At 41.8% G+C, this 13,686-nt stretch overlaps 1 protein-coding gene across 7 annotated transcripts in view; it reads left to right on the top strand.

The window, feature by feature from the left end:
• The window catches only part of Ctnna3 (catenin alpha 3), a 1,515,753-nt gene that overhangs the window by 120,196 nt on the left and 1,381,871 nt on the right, over positions 1–13,686 (top strand). For all 7 annotated transcript variants that reach the window (XM_042266693.2, XM_042266694.2, XM_076557108.1 and 4 more), the window contains one exon: positions 9,758–9,877. In XM_042266693.2, the coding sequence (XP_042122627.1) occupies positions 9,758–9,877 (120 nt within the window). The remainder of the gene's footprint in view (positions 1–9,757; positions 9,878–13,686) is intronic.

Here is a 13,686-nt window from a genome sequence, read left to right as displayed (position 1 = left end):
AAACATTGTTACTAATGGTCACTGTAGCAGAAAGATAAGGAAATGTTAAGTTATTTTTTAATAACTCAGGACTTGTCCAAGCATGTCAAAAGTTTCTGGTTAGTGGCTCAATACTGGACAACAGAAACTTAACTCAGGCAAGCAATATGGCATGGCTCATAAAACTGTCCTCGGCATATATATATATATATATATATATATATATATATATATATATATATATACACAACTTTTTATAATAAAATATAAAATAATATATATTACACATCTAGAGCCGTATACATTATAAGCAAGTGCTGGACCACTGAACTACACTCCAAACTCCTGCACATTTTCTCTATCTACTCATCTGTTGGTGTTTTTCTAGGCTGATTCCATAACTTGGTTATTGTGAGTCATATGCTATAAACACAGATGCGCTGGGATGCCAGTTGCATGCTGACTTACATTCCTGTGGGTATACACCCAGGATTGGTGTAGCTAAATTGTATGGTAGTTCTATTTTTATTTTTTTGAGGACATTCCGTACTGATATCCACAGCGGCTGGACTAATTTACATAATCACTAACAATATGTAAGACTTGATGTCTTTTCATCTTTTAGTGTCTTCAATTTCTTTCTTCGTGTCTTAAGGTTTTCACTAACACACACACACACACACACACACACACACACACACAGCTATCATTACTGAACTGTGTTGCATTCTGATTTCTTTCATATCAATATTTTTATTGATATACAGAAAGGGTAATGATTTTTAAAAGATGTCGGATTTGTATCCTTCTACTTTGCTCAAAAGGTATATCATATTTAAGAGTTTTGTGGTAGTGTGTTTAGGGCTTTTAACACATAGGATGGAGCCATCGGTAATGCGGCCAAGGGAAGTCTTGAATTCCTGATGTTCCTGACTCAACCTCCTGTGTGTGGCACTGAGTCTAGCTTGGATCCTTTGATCAATTCTTTTTTCTGTTTGAATCTTCTTCATTTCTTTTTCTTTCTTTCTTTCTTTCTTTCTTTCTTTCTTTCTTTCTTTCTTTCTTTCTTTCTTTCTTTCTTTCTTTCTCCCTCCCTCCCTCCCTCCCTCCCTCCCTCCCTCCCTCCCTCCCTCCCTCCCTCCCTCCCTCCCTCCCTCCCTCCCTCCCTCCCTCCCTCTCTCTCTCTCTCTCTTTCTTTCTTTCTTTCTTTCTTTCTTTCTCTTTCTCTCTCTGGCTCTTACAGTCTTTCTGTTTCTCAAGTGTGTGTGTGTGTGTGTGTGTGTGTGTGTGTGTGTACATGCGTGCGTGTGGGTGGATTTAGGTGCATGGTGCTTGCATGAAGGCTAGAGGACAGTTCTGAGGAGTCTGTTCTGTCCTTTATGTGGGTCCTGGATATCAAACTCAAATCATCAAGTTTGCGTGGCAAATACTTAGCCCACTGGGCCATCCTGCTGGCCCAAGGTTTGAGAATTTCATCCTGCAGTTTTCCCATTTCAGTGTCTTTGAGCTCAGTAGTTGAGGAGTTACTTCTTGGAGGAGTCACATTGCCTTGATTTTTCATAGTCCCTTCCTTTCTGTGTTATTGTTTACACATCTTTAAGTTTGGGGATCTCTTCCACTTTTATCTGGCAATCTTTTTGAGCAACCTGCTCTTGAGGGCTCAGTCCCCCATACCACTCAGACAGGAGAAAACAGATAGTTATGGCACAAGTGCCTCGAGGTATCCAGGATGTGGGAACACACTTGAAGTCATTAAATCCCACTAAAATGTCACCAACAGTTATGAAATAGAAAGTGGGGAAATAATTCTGAATAGTCTTTTGGGTCAGGCTTTTGCTTCCTTGTGACCGAGCTGCCTTGTATCTTTCCTGTGCGATGCTTGCCTCATCTCTGTGGATTTCCACCTCTTCTACCCACTTCGTGAAGTTCCACAACTGATTCCTCCTTTCCCTTTGGATTATAATGTGCACTTTCTCGGCCTCTTCTCCTTTACCTGGTCACACAGAAGCGGCTTCTAGGTCACCCACTTTCTGAGAGGCCTCTTGGACACTTTCTTAAAGACATCTTTGCAGTCAAGATATACTTACTGCCGGTGACATTATTTATGGATTGATCAGTCTAGTAACCCCAGTTACAAAGGAAATGAAGTTACTTTGGCGTGACTTTGTCTTAATCACCCCATCAGAACTCCAAGTGGCCATTACTTTCTTGATTTCACTCCTTTCTTTCCTCACCATTTTTAATTATAATTTGTTTATGGTCAAAGCCATTTTTTTTTTCCTGCTGGTATCTCATTGCCCTTAAGATTTGGATATAGTTGATTTGTATCATGATTCCACATCCTATGAAAGGTAATGTTTTCCTCAAAATTTCTGAGGATTTACTGGGAGTATACATTCAGGCCCACCTCTGCCTTTATATTCATTTATGGATTGCCCTTCTGTACATATTCCACATTAGGTTTGATCAGAAATGGAAGTTATTTTTATCTATATGAGCTCTCTTTACCCCTCTTTTTTAACTAATAAAAAAGTGTATTTACTTAGAAGCATTCAGAATGTCAACAAAACAGCTGCATTTTTTTTTTGCAATCAGTTAACAGAACAATTATCTTTGTATAAGCTGCATCAGAGACAACTGAAGATGAAAAAACAAACAAACAAAACAAAAACCTGCCATCCCCATGTGTAACTATTTTGTGCCGTGCACCAACAAGAACCTGCTTTAAATTTCCACGCCAATTTACAACCCCGAGACTGTACCAGGCAAGGTTAGTGGCTATTGAGAATACCACCAGGACAGGGCTATCTGAAGACACGTTCGGTAGTGTGTTAACTATACGAAAAGAGGCACTGTACAGTTTACAAAACAAATCTTACACAACTCTACATTTCAGTTTTTTTCTTTAAAAGGAGTGAGTTGTGTACAGGGGGATTAAATGCTTTATAGGCAAGAAAAAAAATCTGTGCTAGAACTAACTCATTCATCATCATCTTCTTTATCTTCCTCGTCCTCTTCATCCTCCTCTTCATCTTCCTCTTCCTTCTTTTTCTTGCTCTTTTCAGCCTTGACCACCCCCTTTCCGCTGCATCGGGTTTTCCTTCAGCTCTGTGGGCAGCGATATCCTTTTCGTGTTTTCCTTCAGCTCGGCAGCCTTCTCCTCACAGACTCTCGTCTGCAGCGGTGTTGCTCACATCTCTCCCAGTTTCTTTGCAACATCACCAACGGACGAGCCCAGGGTGTTCTCCTTTGATTTTGGGGCGATACTCAGAACAGAACAAGAAGGCTGACTGAAGGAAGCCTCGGGTGCATTGGGGTCCCTGAACTTCTTTTTGGTCTCCCCTTTGGTGAGGGGATGTAGGTTTTCATTTCTCTCTCATAACGAGCCTTGTCAGCCTTTGCCATGTCTTCAGATTTCCCCTTTTCTTTAGCAGACGTGGTCTTCCGCCTTCCTGAGCACTTCTTGGAGAACTCTGAGAAGCAGACAGAAGCATCTGGAGCTTGCGCCCTCCCAGCAGGTTTACACAAAGAATGCATATGAGGACATTTTACCTCTCGGCTTCTTAGGCTCTCCTTTGCCCGTGTTTGATTGATTTTCCTCCGCGAGGCAGAGTCGCCCAGTGCTGGTCAGGTTCTCGCTTGCCCCTGCGCTGTCTCTATGGAGATCATGTACTGTACTCTTCTTTACCACTTTGTATGAGCTATGAGCTCTCTTCATCCTTCTCCCCTCTTAACACTGCCCCTCCCCCTTTTCTGGCTTAGCAACGATGTTCACAGGTATGGCAAAGAATATAAAAGTCTGGGAAGATGGAAGGGAGGGTTTCTATATTGTAAAAAATACATTTTAAATGGCTTTAATTTTTTTTTTTGGTGGTAAGTCTTCAAGGCTCATTTTTCTGGGAAGAGGGAAGACGAAGTCTAATGTTTCCCAGGTTAACCTCAAACTGTAGCTGAATATGACCTTGACTTTCTGATCTTGTTTCTATCTCCTGAGTGCTGGGATTGCAAGCAAGTGCCAGCCCACCTGTCTTATGTGGTCCTGGGGACTGAACCCAGGGCTTTGTACATGCTAGGCAAGCACTTACGAACTGCGGTACCTCTCAATCCTTTCTTTTTTTCTTTTTCGGTTTTTCGAGACAGGGTTTCTCTGTGTAGCTTTGCGCCTTTCCTGGGACTCACTTGGTAGCCCAGGATGGCCTTGAACTCACAGAGATCCACTTGGCTCTGCCTCCTAAGTGCTGGGATTAAAGGCGTGCGCCACCACTGCCCGGCTCCTCTCAATCCTTTCTAAGGTCTTTTAGCAACTTCACATCTCTTTTACCTTCTTTCTCCCGACCTGCAGTCTGAACTTTAAATTCCTATTCATTGTACTTAATAGTTATTGAAGAAACCCCCGCACATTGGGGGCTCCCTCCCACACCCCAGACCAGGCACAAATCACACGCAAACACCTATTTTCACAGAGAGATCCTTTATTAAGTGGGGAAGAAAAGTTACAGTGGCTGCTTTCTGGTTCAGGCAGAAAACAGCAGCCAATGACCTTGTCGGTGTCATTTTTAAGAAGAGAGACGGGGGAGGTCTGTGTTAGGACGGGCTAGGATGTGGTGGTATATTTTGATTGGGTATGATAATTAGGTGAACGAAAGGGGGCTTTTGATGGCTGGACTTTGGTAGTCAGCCTCAGGAATGAATCTAGCATAAGAAAGTGTCCAAATAAGGGAATAGACCTTGGTGGCTATGGTTTACGAGGGAGAGGGAAGGGGGAAGGGCAAGGCCTGTCAGCACCATATTTGCCAAGCCTGGGCCTGCTAGTGGCCTTCAGTTACAACTTTTCTAACTTGACTTCCTCCATTCACCTCAAATTTCTTTTTCAAAAGATTTTTATTTTACTTTTAATTTTATGTACAAGTGTGTCTGTGTATGAGGGGGTATGTGCCATATGAGTGCAGTGCCCGCAGAGGCCAGAAGAGGGCATTAGATCTCCTGGAACTAGAGTTAAAGGTAGATGTGAGCTGCCTAGTGTGAGTTCTGGGCCATCTCTCCAGACCATTAAATTACTCTTCAAAGTTTTTTCCTCACTGTGGTCTCTGTCCTCCTCAAGAAGAGAGTTATGGTCAACATTAGCATAAATGTACACAACTACCATGTATTTCTTTTTATGTAGAGGGAATTAACTTAAAACATCTAGTTCTCTACTGAGTACACAGACTTATTTCTAAAAAGGTGACTTACAGTTATTGTGGATGAAATTCTAAAATGTAGACAAAATTCTAAACAGTCGTAGTAAATAAGAAACACAGAGCCAAATACAGAGGAAATAGCCAGAGATCAGAGCAACAGGCACAACTAGCTTTAGCTTACCACCAGCAGTAGCTTCCCCAGAGAGAGCGAGCTTCTTCCTGTGTGACTTGTGTTTTATTGCTTTCTTCTTCTGCTTTCTCATTGGCTCTAAGCCCAGACACACGACTTCCTCGTCACTGCCTGTCTATACAGACCTCCAGGTCTCTGTGGTTGGTACTAGGATTAAAGGCTTGTGTCACCACGCTTGGCTGTGTCCTTGACCACACAGAGACTCTGCCTGCCATGTGATCAGATTAAGGGTGTGTGCCACCACTGCCTGACTTCTGCTTAATGGCTCACTTTGACCTCTGGTCTCCAGGCAACTTTATTTATTAACATACAAATAAAACATCACCGCAGTTTTTGTTTCTTGACCTGATTTGGAGGACAGCAGACAAGGGTTTGCTTTTGTCTTCTCCTCCCATTACTACTTCAAGAAAGTGTCTGACATCCCCCCTTCCTCCTGAAAGAAACCTGGGGCTTCTTTTAATGCTACAGCAGTGCCTAGAATTTTGTACAAACATGTACAATATTAAATAAGAAAAAAGTGATAGCTACTGAGTTGTCTTTGCTTGGGTAGCACTACTGGGTGTCTTCTCATGGGGCACAGGTGGTAGGTAGGCTGCTGGAGTCCTGGTTATTTGAATCAACCAATCCTAGGAGAGCAGGCAGCCAGGGCCAAGGGAAACAGGACTTGCCCGAGTCCTGGTGTCTCTTTTTTCTTGCAGCTTCAGCCAATTTCTTCTCATCCTCCTTCTCAAATTTTTTTCCATGAATATACATAATTTTTACAAACTGATTGGCTATGTAGTTTGTACAGAACATTGGCTTAGATTTATTTAAATATGTATTGTCAGGGAAAAGGAGAATAGATGTATTTTGGGAGAGAGGGAGTGCTGAGTCAAACTAGATATTTTCCTGTTGCCTATTTCATGCTTCTTTTTTTCTTGTGAGACAAATTTTCAGTTATTTTAATGGGAGATGAACAAGCATGGCCTCTGCTGTTTTGTTTGATGGATTACTATTATTATTATTTCTGAACCGAGACAGTGTGATGGAAGAGCACACTGTGGGAGTGTTCATAATGCCTGCTTGTACTCTGGGTATTGGTATAGGGATATTGTCTGCATCTCTTTACTCTGATCTTGTCTGCCCTTTGATATATGATAAGGTAGTCAAATAGGACAAAATTGGATTTGTTTCTCAGCTCAGAGATCACTTTAATATCCAATCTCTACAGTTTTAGAAAACATATACATTTGTTTTTATTTCCAATTGATTTGCTGATTTTTTTTTTTTTTTAGGGTTTGAATTTGGTTTGTGATGAGCTAAAACAAGAAACAGAGTGAATTAAATTAAATCTTTAAATTTGTCAATTTAAAGATTGACAAATTATTTTGGGATTCTTGGCTCAGTTAAATTTCCCCTTAACATTTCAAACATGCAAATTCCAGGAATATTAATATCTTTTTAATTGTTCTTCCTTTCCCAAATTATTTCCAAGTGAAAAAATTTTCATTTATTTTGAGAAATAGTACAATGAAACTACAGTGTACTGCTACTGTAGACAATCTCAAAGGTCCCTTTTGATGGCCAAGTACCTAGACGAAAGAACAGTACTCAAACCAAGTCAACAGTCAGTCTTTGTGAGCACAGCTGAGCTTCACCAGGTTCATCTTTATCCCCTGGGCCTCAGCTTTATCAACAAAGCGAAAGTATTGCTTTTAGTATATAGCACCCTAAGTATACATATGGGTAATTGGTGAGGGTGCAAAATGCATTACAGAAATCCAACTAATGCCATGTTGTAAATTTTATTCAACGTCTCCATGATGACTATTTGTAAGTAGGAGCAATTGAGTTAAGAGTGTAGTCATGACAGTCTTCAGGGACCTAGAGCACTTTAGTATTGATAAATGGAGGAGATGAGTTCTGATGATGAAAACTCAAGCTAAAATCTCCACATTATGCAAACGCTGACCTTCAGTTAAAGCACTCTCTTGATGATGGGGCATTACTGGATTTTCTCACTTTCTTCTTTGGGCATGAATGTATTACCTGGAAATACTGTTTTTGTGTGTTTCTTATTTTGAAGTTCCCTGGAGTTGCATAAGGTTTACATAGATAAACGAGAACATGATGGCATCTTTAATTAGAAAGACTATTTTTCAGAGAAGAGAAAACGTAGAGCATAAAGAACATTTTAAAATTTAGTGTAACTTTTGGTAAATAGCTTATAGTAATTGATTCATAGAGAAAATATATTGTTTAGAGTCTTGGATCTGGTGTGACTTTGATTTAAACATACAGAGAAGGGACCAAAAAAAATGGCCAAGGCACAGAAAAGATCACGTCATAAAATAGATATTTAATGTAAAGGTTATTAAAACTACGTTGAAAAGAAATTGGTTTTTGTGCTACAAGAGTGGGGAAATGGACAGATTTTGGATGTGTTTAGACTGATGGATAGAGGACTGGTGGGATGGATCAGTGGGCAAAGGTGCCTGCTGCCAAGCCTGGCACTCCGAGTTCCATCCCTGGGATGGAAGAGAAGCTGAAGGAGAGAACTGAGTTTCATGAGTTGTCCCCTGACTTTCACATGTGTGTCAATTCACATGTGTGCCTGCACACATACACAGAAAGTAAACGAATAATAAACATCAATGAAAAGCTAAAGCCGATAAACTGAGGAGTAGAGTTGGTTCATCCCTAGGACTCTGAAACTGCATGTTCTCTGTGGTCCAATTCAGGTTGCCTCATGACTTCTGTGTCATGTGAGCCCCCCAGTCCCTCTCCGTGACCTTTAAAATGGTCACTGCATGCTCCTCTTCCCTCTCGGTTGCACCCCGTTTTCTATAGAAAGATCAGACACTGGAGGAAAGTCCCTCAAGCTTTCTGAGACCCGGTTTACTCACTTGAGAATGGGAATGGAATAGGAACTCCTATTACTGATGCGAGAGTTCAGTTGGAAGGTATAACATACCCGAGGCTGAACACGCACTTGGTAAATGTCAATGCCCTTCCCATTTATGGTTTCATGTCTACTTTTCCTTATAACCTTTAAGTTCCTTCAGGGAAGGAAATAGATTTTATATTCATAGCATCTTGATGAGAGTAGGTGTTAAGCGATATTTGTTGGATTAATTTGTTGTCCTTCTATGGAAGCATCTCAATTTTCTCTTCATTATAGTTGAAGTTTTCCTGTGTTCTGGCTCCTGCAGCTGTTCAGACCCAAGCAAACACACAGAGACTTATATATTACTTATAAACTGTATGGCTGTGGCAGGCTTCTTGCTATCTAGTTCCTATATCTTAAATTAACCCATTTCTATTCATCTATAAGTTGCCACGTGGCTTGTGGCTTGCCGGTGCTTTTACATCTTGCTTCCTCTCTGTCTGTCTGGCAACTCCTGACTCAGCCTTCCTGCTCCCAGAAATTCCCTCTCTCTCTCTGTCCCACCTATACTTCCTGCCTGGCTACTGGCCAATCGGCACTTTATTTATTAACCAATCAGAGCAACACATTCACAGCATACAGAGCAATATCCAAAGCACTTCACCTTGGATTGAGATAAGCATGTTGCCTTTATGAAATGGAGGACATGATTCAGTAGAATGCTGTTCTAATAGGACTTACTCCTTAGAGTTTAATACACCAAGGATCCAATCACATCACTGGGAACTTAATTATAACCTGGAAAATCTTATTATCCTGTCTCATGACATCATATGGGACTGGATATCACAGCTCTATATTTTGATCAGGTGTGGGCTTCTGTAACGATCTCCATCTGATTCAAGGAGAAGTTTCCTTGATGAGGGGTGAGGACTACACTTATCTGTGTGTAAGGACAAATATTTAGAGTGTAATTAGGGATTATTTTGGCTTAGTAAAGTGGTAGTGAAGCTTGCTATTGGCTAGGCTGGCTGGCCATCGGGCTTGGGTGATTGTCCTATGTTCCCCAGTGTTGGGATTACAGACATGAACAGCCACACCTGGCTTCTCCATGGATGGCGGGGATTCAAACTCAGGTTCTCAAGATTGCATAGTAAGTACTTTCCTGACTGAAACATCTCCCAGCCCTAAGAATCATATAATGTTTCTTTGTTAGACTTAAAATTATACATTAAGTCTCATTTTTTCCCCCCAGGGCATTCTAAAGCATGAAAGTTCTTTTACTCTGAATGACATATGCTCTTTCTGTTAGAATGAGGATCGAATGGACTTCTCATTCACATATATAATTTGGTTGCACACACACAGTATTCACCTCTTCATAATCACCTCTAATCAGTCCACTGAAAGATAATTAGCTAGCATTTGTTATCTCTGAATTATGGCGGGTAAAACTGAAGCGCATTATTGACTCTGTTAGCGAGCTGGGAATTTGAGAAAAAATTTGTCACTATGATAATCTGCTTTTCTTTTCATTTTCAGTTCCAAAGAACATTTGAGTCTCTCAGAAATGTTTCCAACAAATCTGACCTCCAGAAGACCTACCAGAAGCTTGGGAAGGAGCTGGAAACCCTGGATTATTTAGCCTTCAAACGTCAGCAGGTAGGATTCGGGGCTCTCCTCTGGGGGAGAAGGTGAACGATTCAGGCTTCCTGCTGTCCCACCTGTCAGAGGTGCAGGCAGGTCGGGGAGACTTATTTTCTAATGACGGGGGCAGAAATAGCTTGTGCTGATCTCTCTGTGTTCATCTGGCTACCCACAGTGTTCAGTGTGGTCCTGGCTCTTAGATGGGTACCGAGGGGTTTCTGCACATGTCCTTTTATTTCTTCCAAAGAGGATTCCTGCTGCCTTTGTGAAGGTCTGACTACCCTTTGGTAATGATGTCTCAGCAGCACAAAGGGAACTTCTGTGGTGGCTTGGCCACATGGCTTTTGGATTTGGCAGAATATGTCGAAGGGGGAATCAAAAACCCATACCAAGACCAGGAAAAGGGCGTGGATGAACATACAGAGTGAGGAAAAAGCATCTGAAAATTTCAACAATAGCAATTGACCTTCAGCTTTGTGTTTATTTTATTTTATGTTTGAAGATGAGTGAAACCTTGTTAAATGTGGAACGTTAAAGGGAAATATTCCTAACAAATATTGCATGCCTTTTTGGCCTACTTGCATAGTCTCAAGATAATCCCAGAGACGAATCAAACCTTTGCAAGTTTGCTTTTAGAATTGGTACTGTCCACACCCAGGATTCACAATGATACATGCCACGTGTGGCGGTGACAGACACTGCGGCAGAGGTTGGCCCTTCTCTTCAGGCTGAGTTGGCTGCAGTTTCCGTGTGGCCACTAGGTGTCAGGGTCGTCAAGCTTTTACTTTGCTGCCAGGCTTATTTGGGTTAGAGCAGACCATTAGTGTGGCCTGAAAACCGAGAACACGTTCAGTGGTAGCTGGTGTCTAGAGTCACGGCAAAATGGATGCCCTGGCATTTAAGAATCTTCTGCGTTAGCGTGTCTGTCAGAGAGCGTGATTATCTCACCGTTGCCGGATTCACAAGTTTTGGGCCCTTTGTGTGTGAGTTTTCAAAGCAGTATTTTTGTTAAACCGCATTAAGTCCGTGTGATACGCCTTAGAAAACATTAGCCCAAGAAGAGAATTGGATTGTGTTCTAGGTTCTTGCTCTACCATAGATGTAAAACAGTTTCTCTTCAAAACTGGGCATTTAACCTTCGTGTGGCCTTATTTCTGTAAGAGTTATATTTGTTTTAGAGGGTGTTCTGGACTAGGGCAAATGGATTATCTTGACACAGACTTCACACAGAAAAAGAACATGCTGTTCGTTTAAGTGGGTGTTAGCAGACATAACACGGGGTGTCAGCGTTACCGGGAGCTACCGCAGTAGATTCCCCGACGCGCTGCTCAGCAATCACACCGTGGACCACCGCCCTGGACTATACAGCCTCCAGTCCAGTTCTGTTTCCAAGATCACATTTTACCATCAGGGGGTGTTTGAATTGGCAGGCAGTAGTCACTACTGTCTGGACTGGGCCCTCCTCATTAGCACATTTCCCGTGATTAGGTTCGTCCATTAGCTAATTGAGGTGCTTTAGGCCAAGGGGAGCGCTCTGAGAGGATGATCCAGAGGGCAGATGTGTGAGGAGAGGAGACAAGGACCACGTGGAGTGCCCACGAGTGTGCGCATGTCATATACGCTCCTGTCTAAGCCAGCACTCTGTGACACATAGTGGGACTAGAGTGTTTATGAAGTCACTGAATGTCACAGCAGTTCAGTAGACTCAGTTCTATCAGTGCCATTTGTAGGTGAGAACGCCAAAGAGTTCTGTGACCCTCCTAAGATGGTTACGCCGCCGAGGCAAGAAGCTGGATTGCAGGCCCAAGTCAGCCTGACTCCAGACTTGGAGTCAGCATTGCCTGGCCGGGTGGATCTTAAAGGGCCAGGGCATCAGCTGCTCTTTGATTTGGGTGGGATTTGTCCTTATCTTCCATCCTGTTCCTTTAAAGCTCAGAAAAAAAAAATCTATTAAGCACACAGTGAAAAGCACTTTTTTTTTGGTTCTTTTTCGTTTTACTGGGAGAGATTCAGATCTCTGTAAAATTGCTAATTCAGCAAGACAACTTCCTTGATATAAAGGCTGGGTTCTTCATGCAGAGACTTCGTGGAGACCGGTTTTCTGATCCCATGGTACTTGACATTCTTTGTCATAGCAGAGTGCAAGCTGTGGGAGGGCAGGGCCTGTGGCTGCCTCCACTAAAATACCCTTCCGTTCTCACGGTATCTGACCATGGCAGTATTCACGGGGTATTACTGCTGCCATTGTTTCCATGAGCAAAGAAACATGCCCACAGTCTCGGCCTCAGCCTGTGGGCCGTTAAAACTAACCTGTTTTGTCTTACTTTTAAGTGCAGTTAGCCCTGACTTTCTTGTGTGCTAATGCTAGCAGATTTCCCTTTGCCCAATTTTACGTATTCTAATTGATTTCATTTCTGTATCCACCTTGGGAAAAAAAAGAAAATAATAATATCACCCAAGCTTTTAAGTTATGATTGGCCAGTTAATCAATTCATTAAACTTTCTTTCATTTCCTGTGAAATATTTGTGTATATTAATTCTCTTGTATATATACCTTTTTTTGAGGGATTAGCTTTTTATTAGTCATAAACAGTTTCCATATATATACATGGTTTTAAATGCTTAAATTTCTGGCCACAAAAGGAAATGGGAAAGAAACAATGTTTTTATTATAATTTGTACTAGAGATTTGATTATATATATGTCTTTAGAAGTTTTAAATGCCATAGGTTTATTTACTTGAACACAATGACTATATTTTAATATCTTTGAGAGATTTCTTTAGGTAGACCCTTGTTGTACTTTGCTTTGTTTCTTTTAAAAATATTTTTAAAAAATTATGGAGAGAGGAAGGGAGGGAGGGAGGGAGGGAGGGAGGGAGGGAGGGAGGGAGGGAGGGAGGGAGAGAGAGAGAGAGAGAGAGAGAGAGAGAGAGAGATATTATATTTCCGCACATACATTCTATGGTATGTGTGTGAGGACAGAGGACACCTTGTGGGAATTAGGTCTCTCCTCTCACCGTGTGGGTTCCTGGGATGTGGTTTGCATCAAGAGCTGTTACCTGCTGAGTCATCTCACTGGCCATTTCCTTTGAACTCCTCTCTTTTGAAAAGTTATTGCATGCTGCGTCCTAAACATGAGTGGGCTTTTGTTGTTCTTTCCTGCGGAATGAATGCTTGCACTTGAGTCAGGTCAGAAGAATCAAGAGTAATACCGGAGTAGGATTGGTGGAAAAGGGTGAGAGAGGTTATGGTCGATGAGGGGCGGGCACACGAAGACGAAAGTAGCAGATGAGAAAGCCACATGAGCCTGAAGATTTGGAGGCTCCTTTCTTGCTATCTGGGACAAAATCCGGTCATCTACCTGCTTAGATTTCATCCTGTAAGTCGGTGCTGCACAGGCGTGGTGACAGTGAGTATCAGCTGCTTGCTGCAGAGATCCCAGGCACATGTATTACTTTGAGCAGTTATAAATCAAGACATTTTCTCGGGGCCTTGGTTTTTATGAAGAAAATAAGGTTTGCTAATCTAGGCTGAAATTTAATTCCTTCCTCTCTTCTACCCTTAATGCTTACAATAGCTTTATAAAACACATCCCATTTCCACAGGCTCCCAAGACCTTTGTTACAAATTAAAGTTGACATTATCGAGTTGAGCGCTATGTGGGCTGAGACACATTTGTATGTCGATGAGAATGTGATTGAAATTAGAACGCTTTCCTTCAGATGCATGTCCAGGTTGGAACACACCACACCCCCTTGATTCTTGTCTCCCTGATCATGCCTGTTATTCTTGCCTTCTGACCTTCATACAAGGTTTATATAA

This window comes from Peromyscus maniculatus, chromosome 21, assembly GCF_049852395.1.
Source record: "Peromyscus maniculatus bairdii isolate BWxNUB_F1_BW_parent chromosome 21, HU_Pman_BW_mat_3.1, whole genome shotgun sequence".
NCBI lineage: Eukaryota > Metazoa > Chordata > Mammalia > Rodentia > Cricetidae > Peromyscus > Peromyscus maniculatus.
This window is presented reverse-complemented; position numbering and strand designations above follow the sequence as displayed.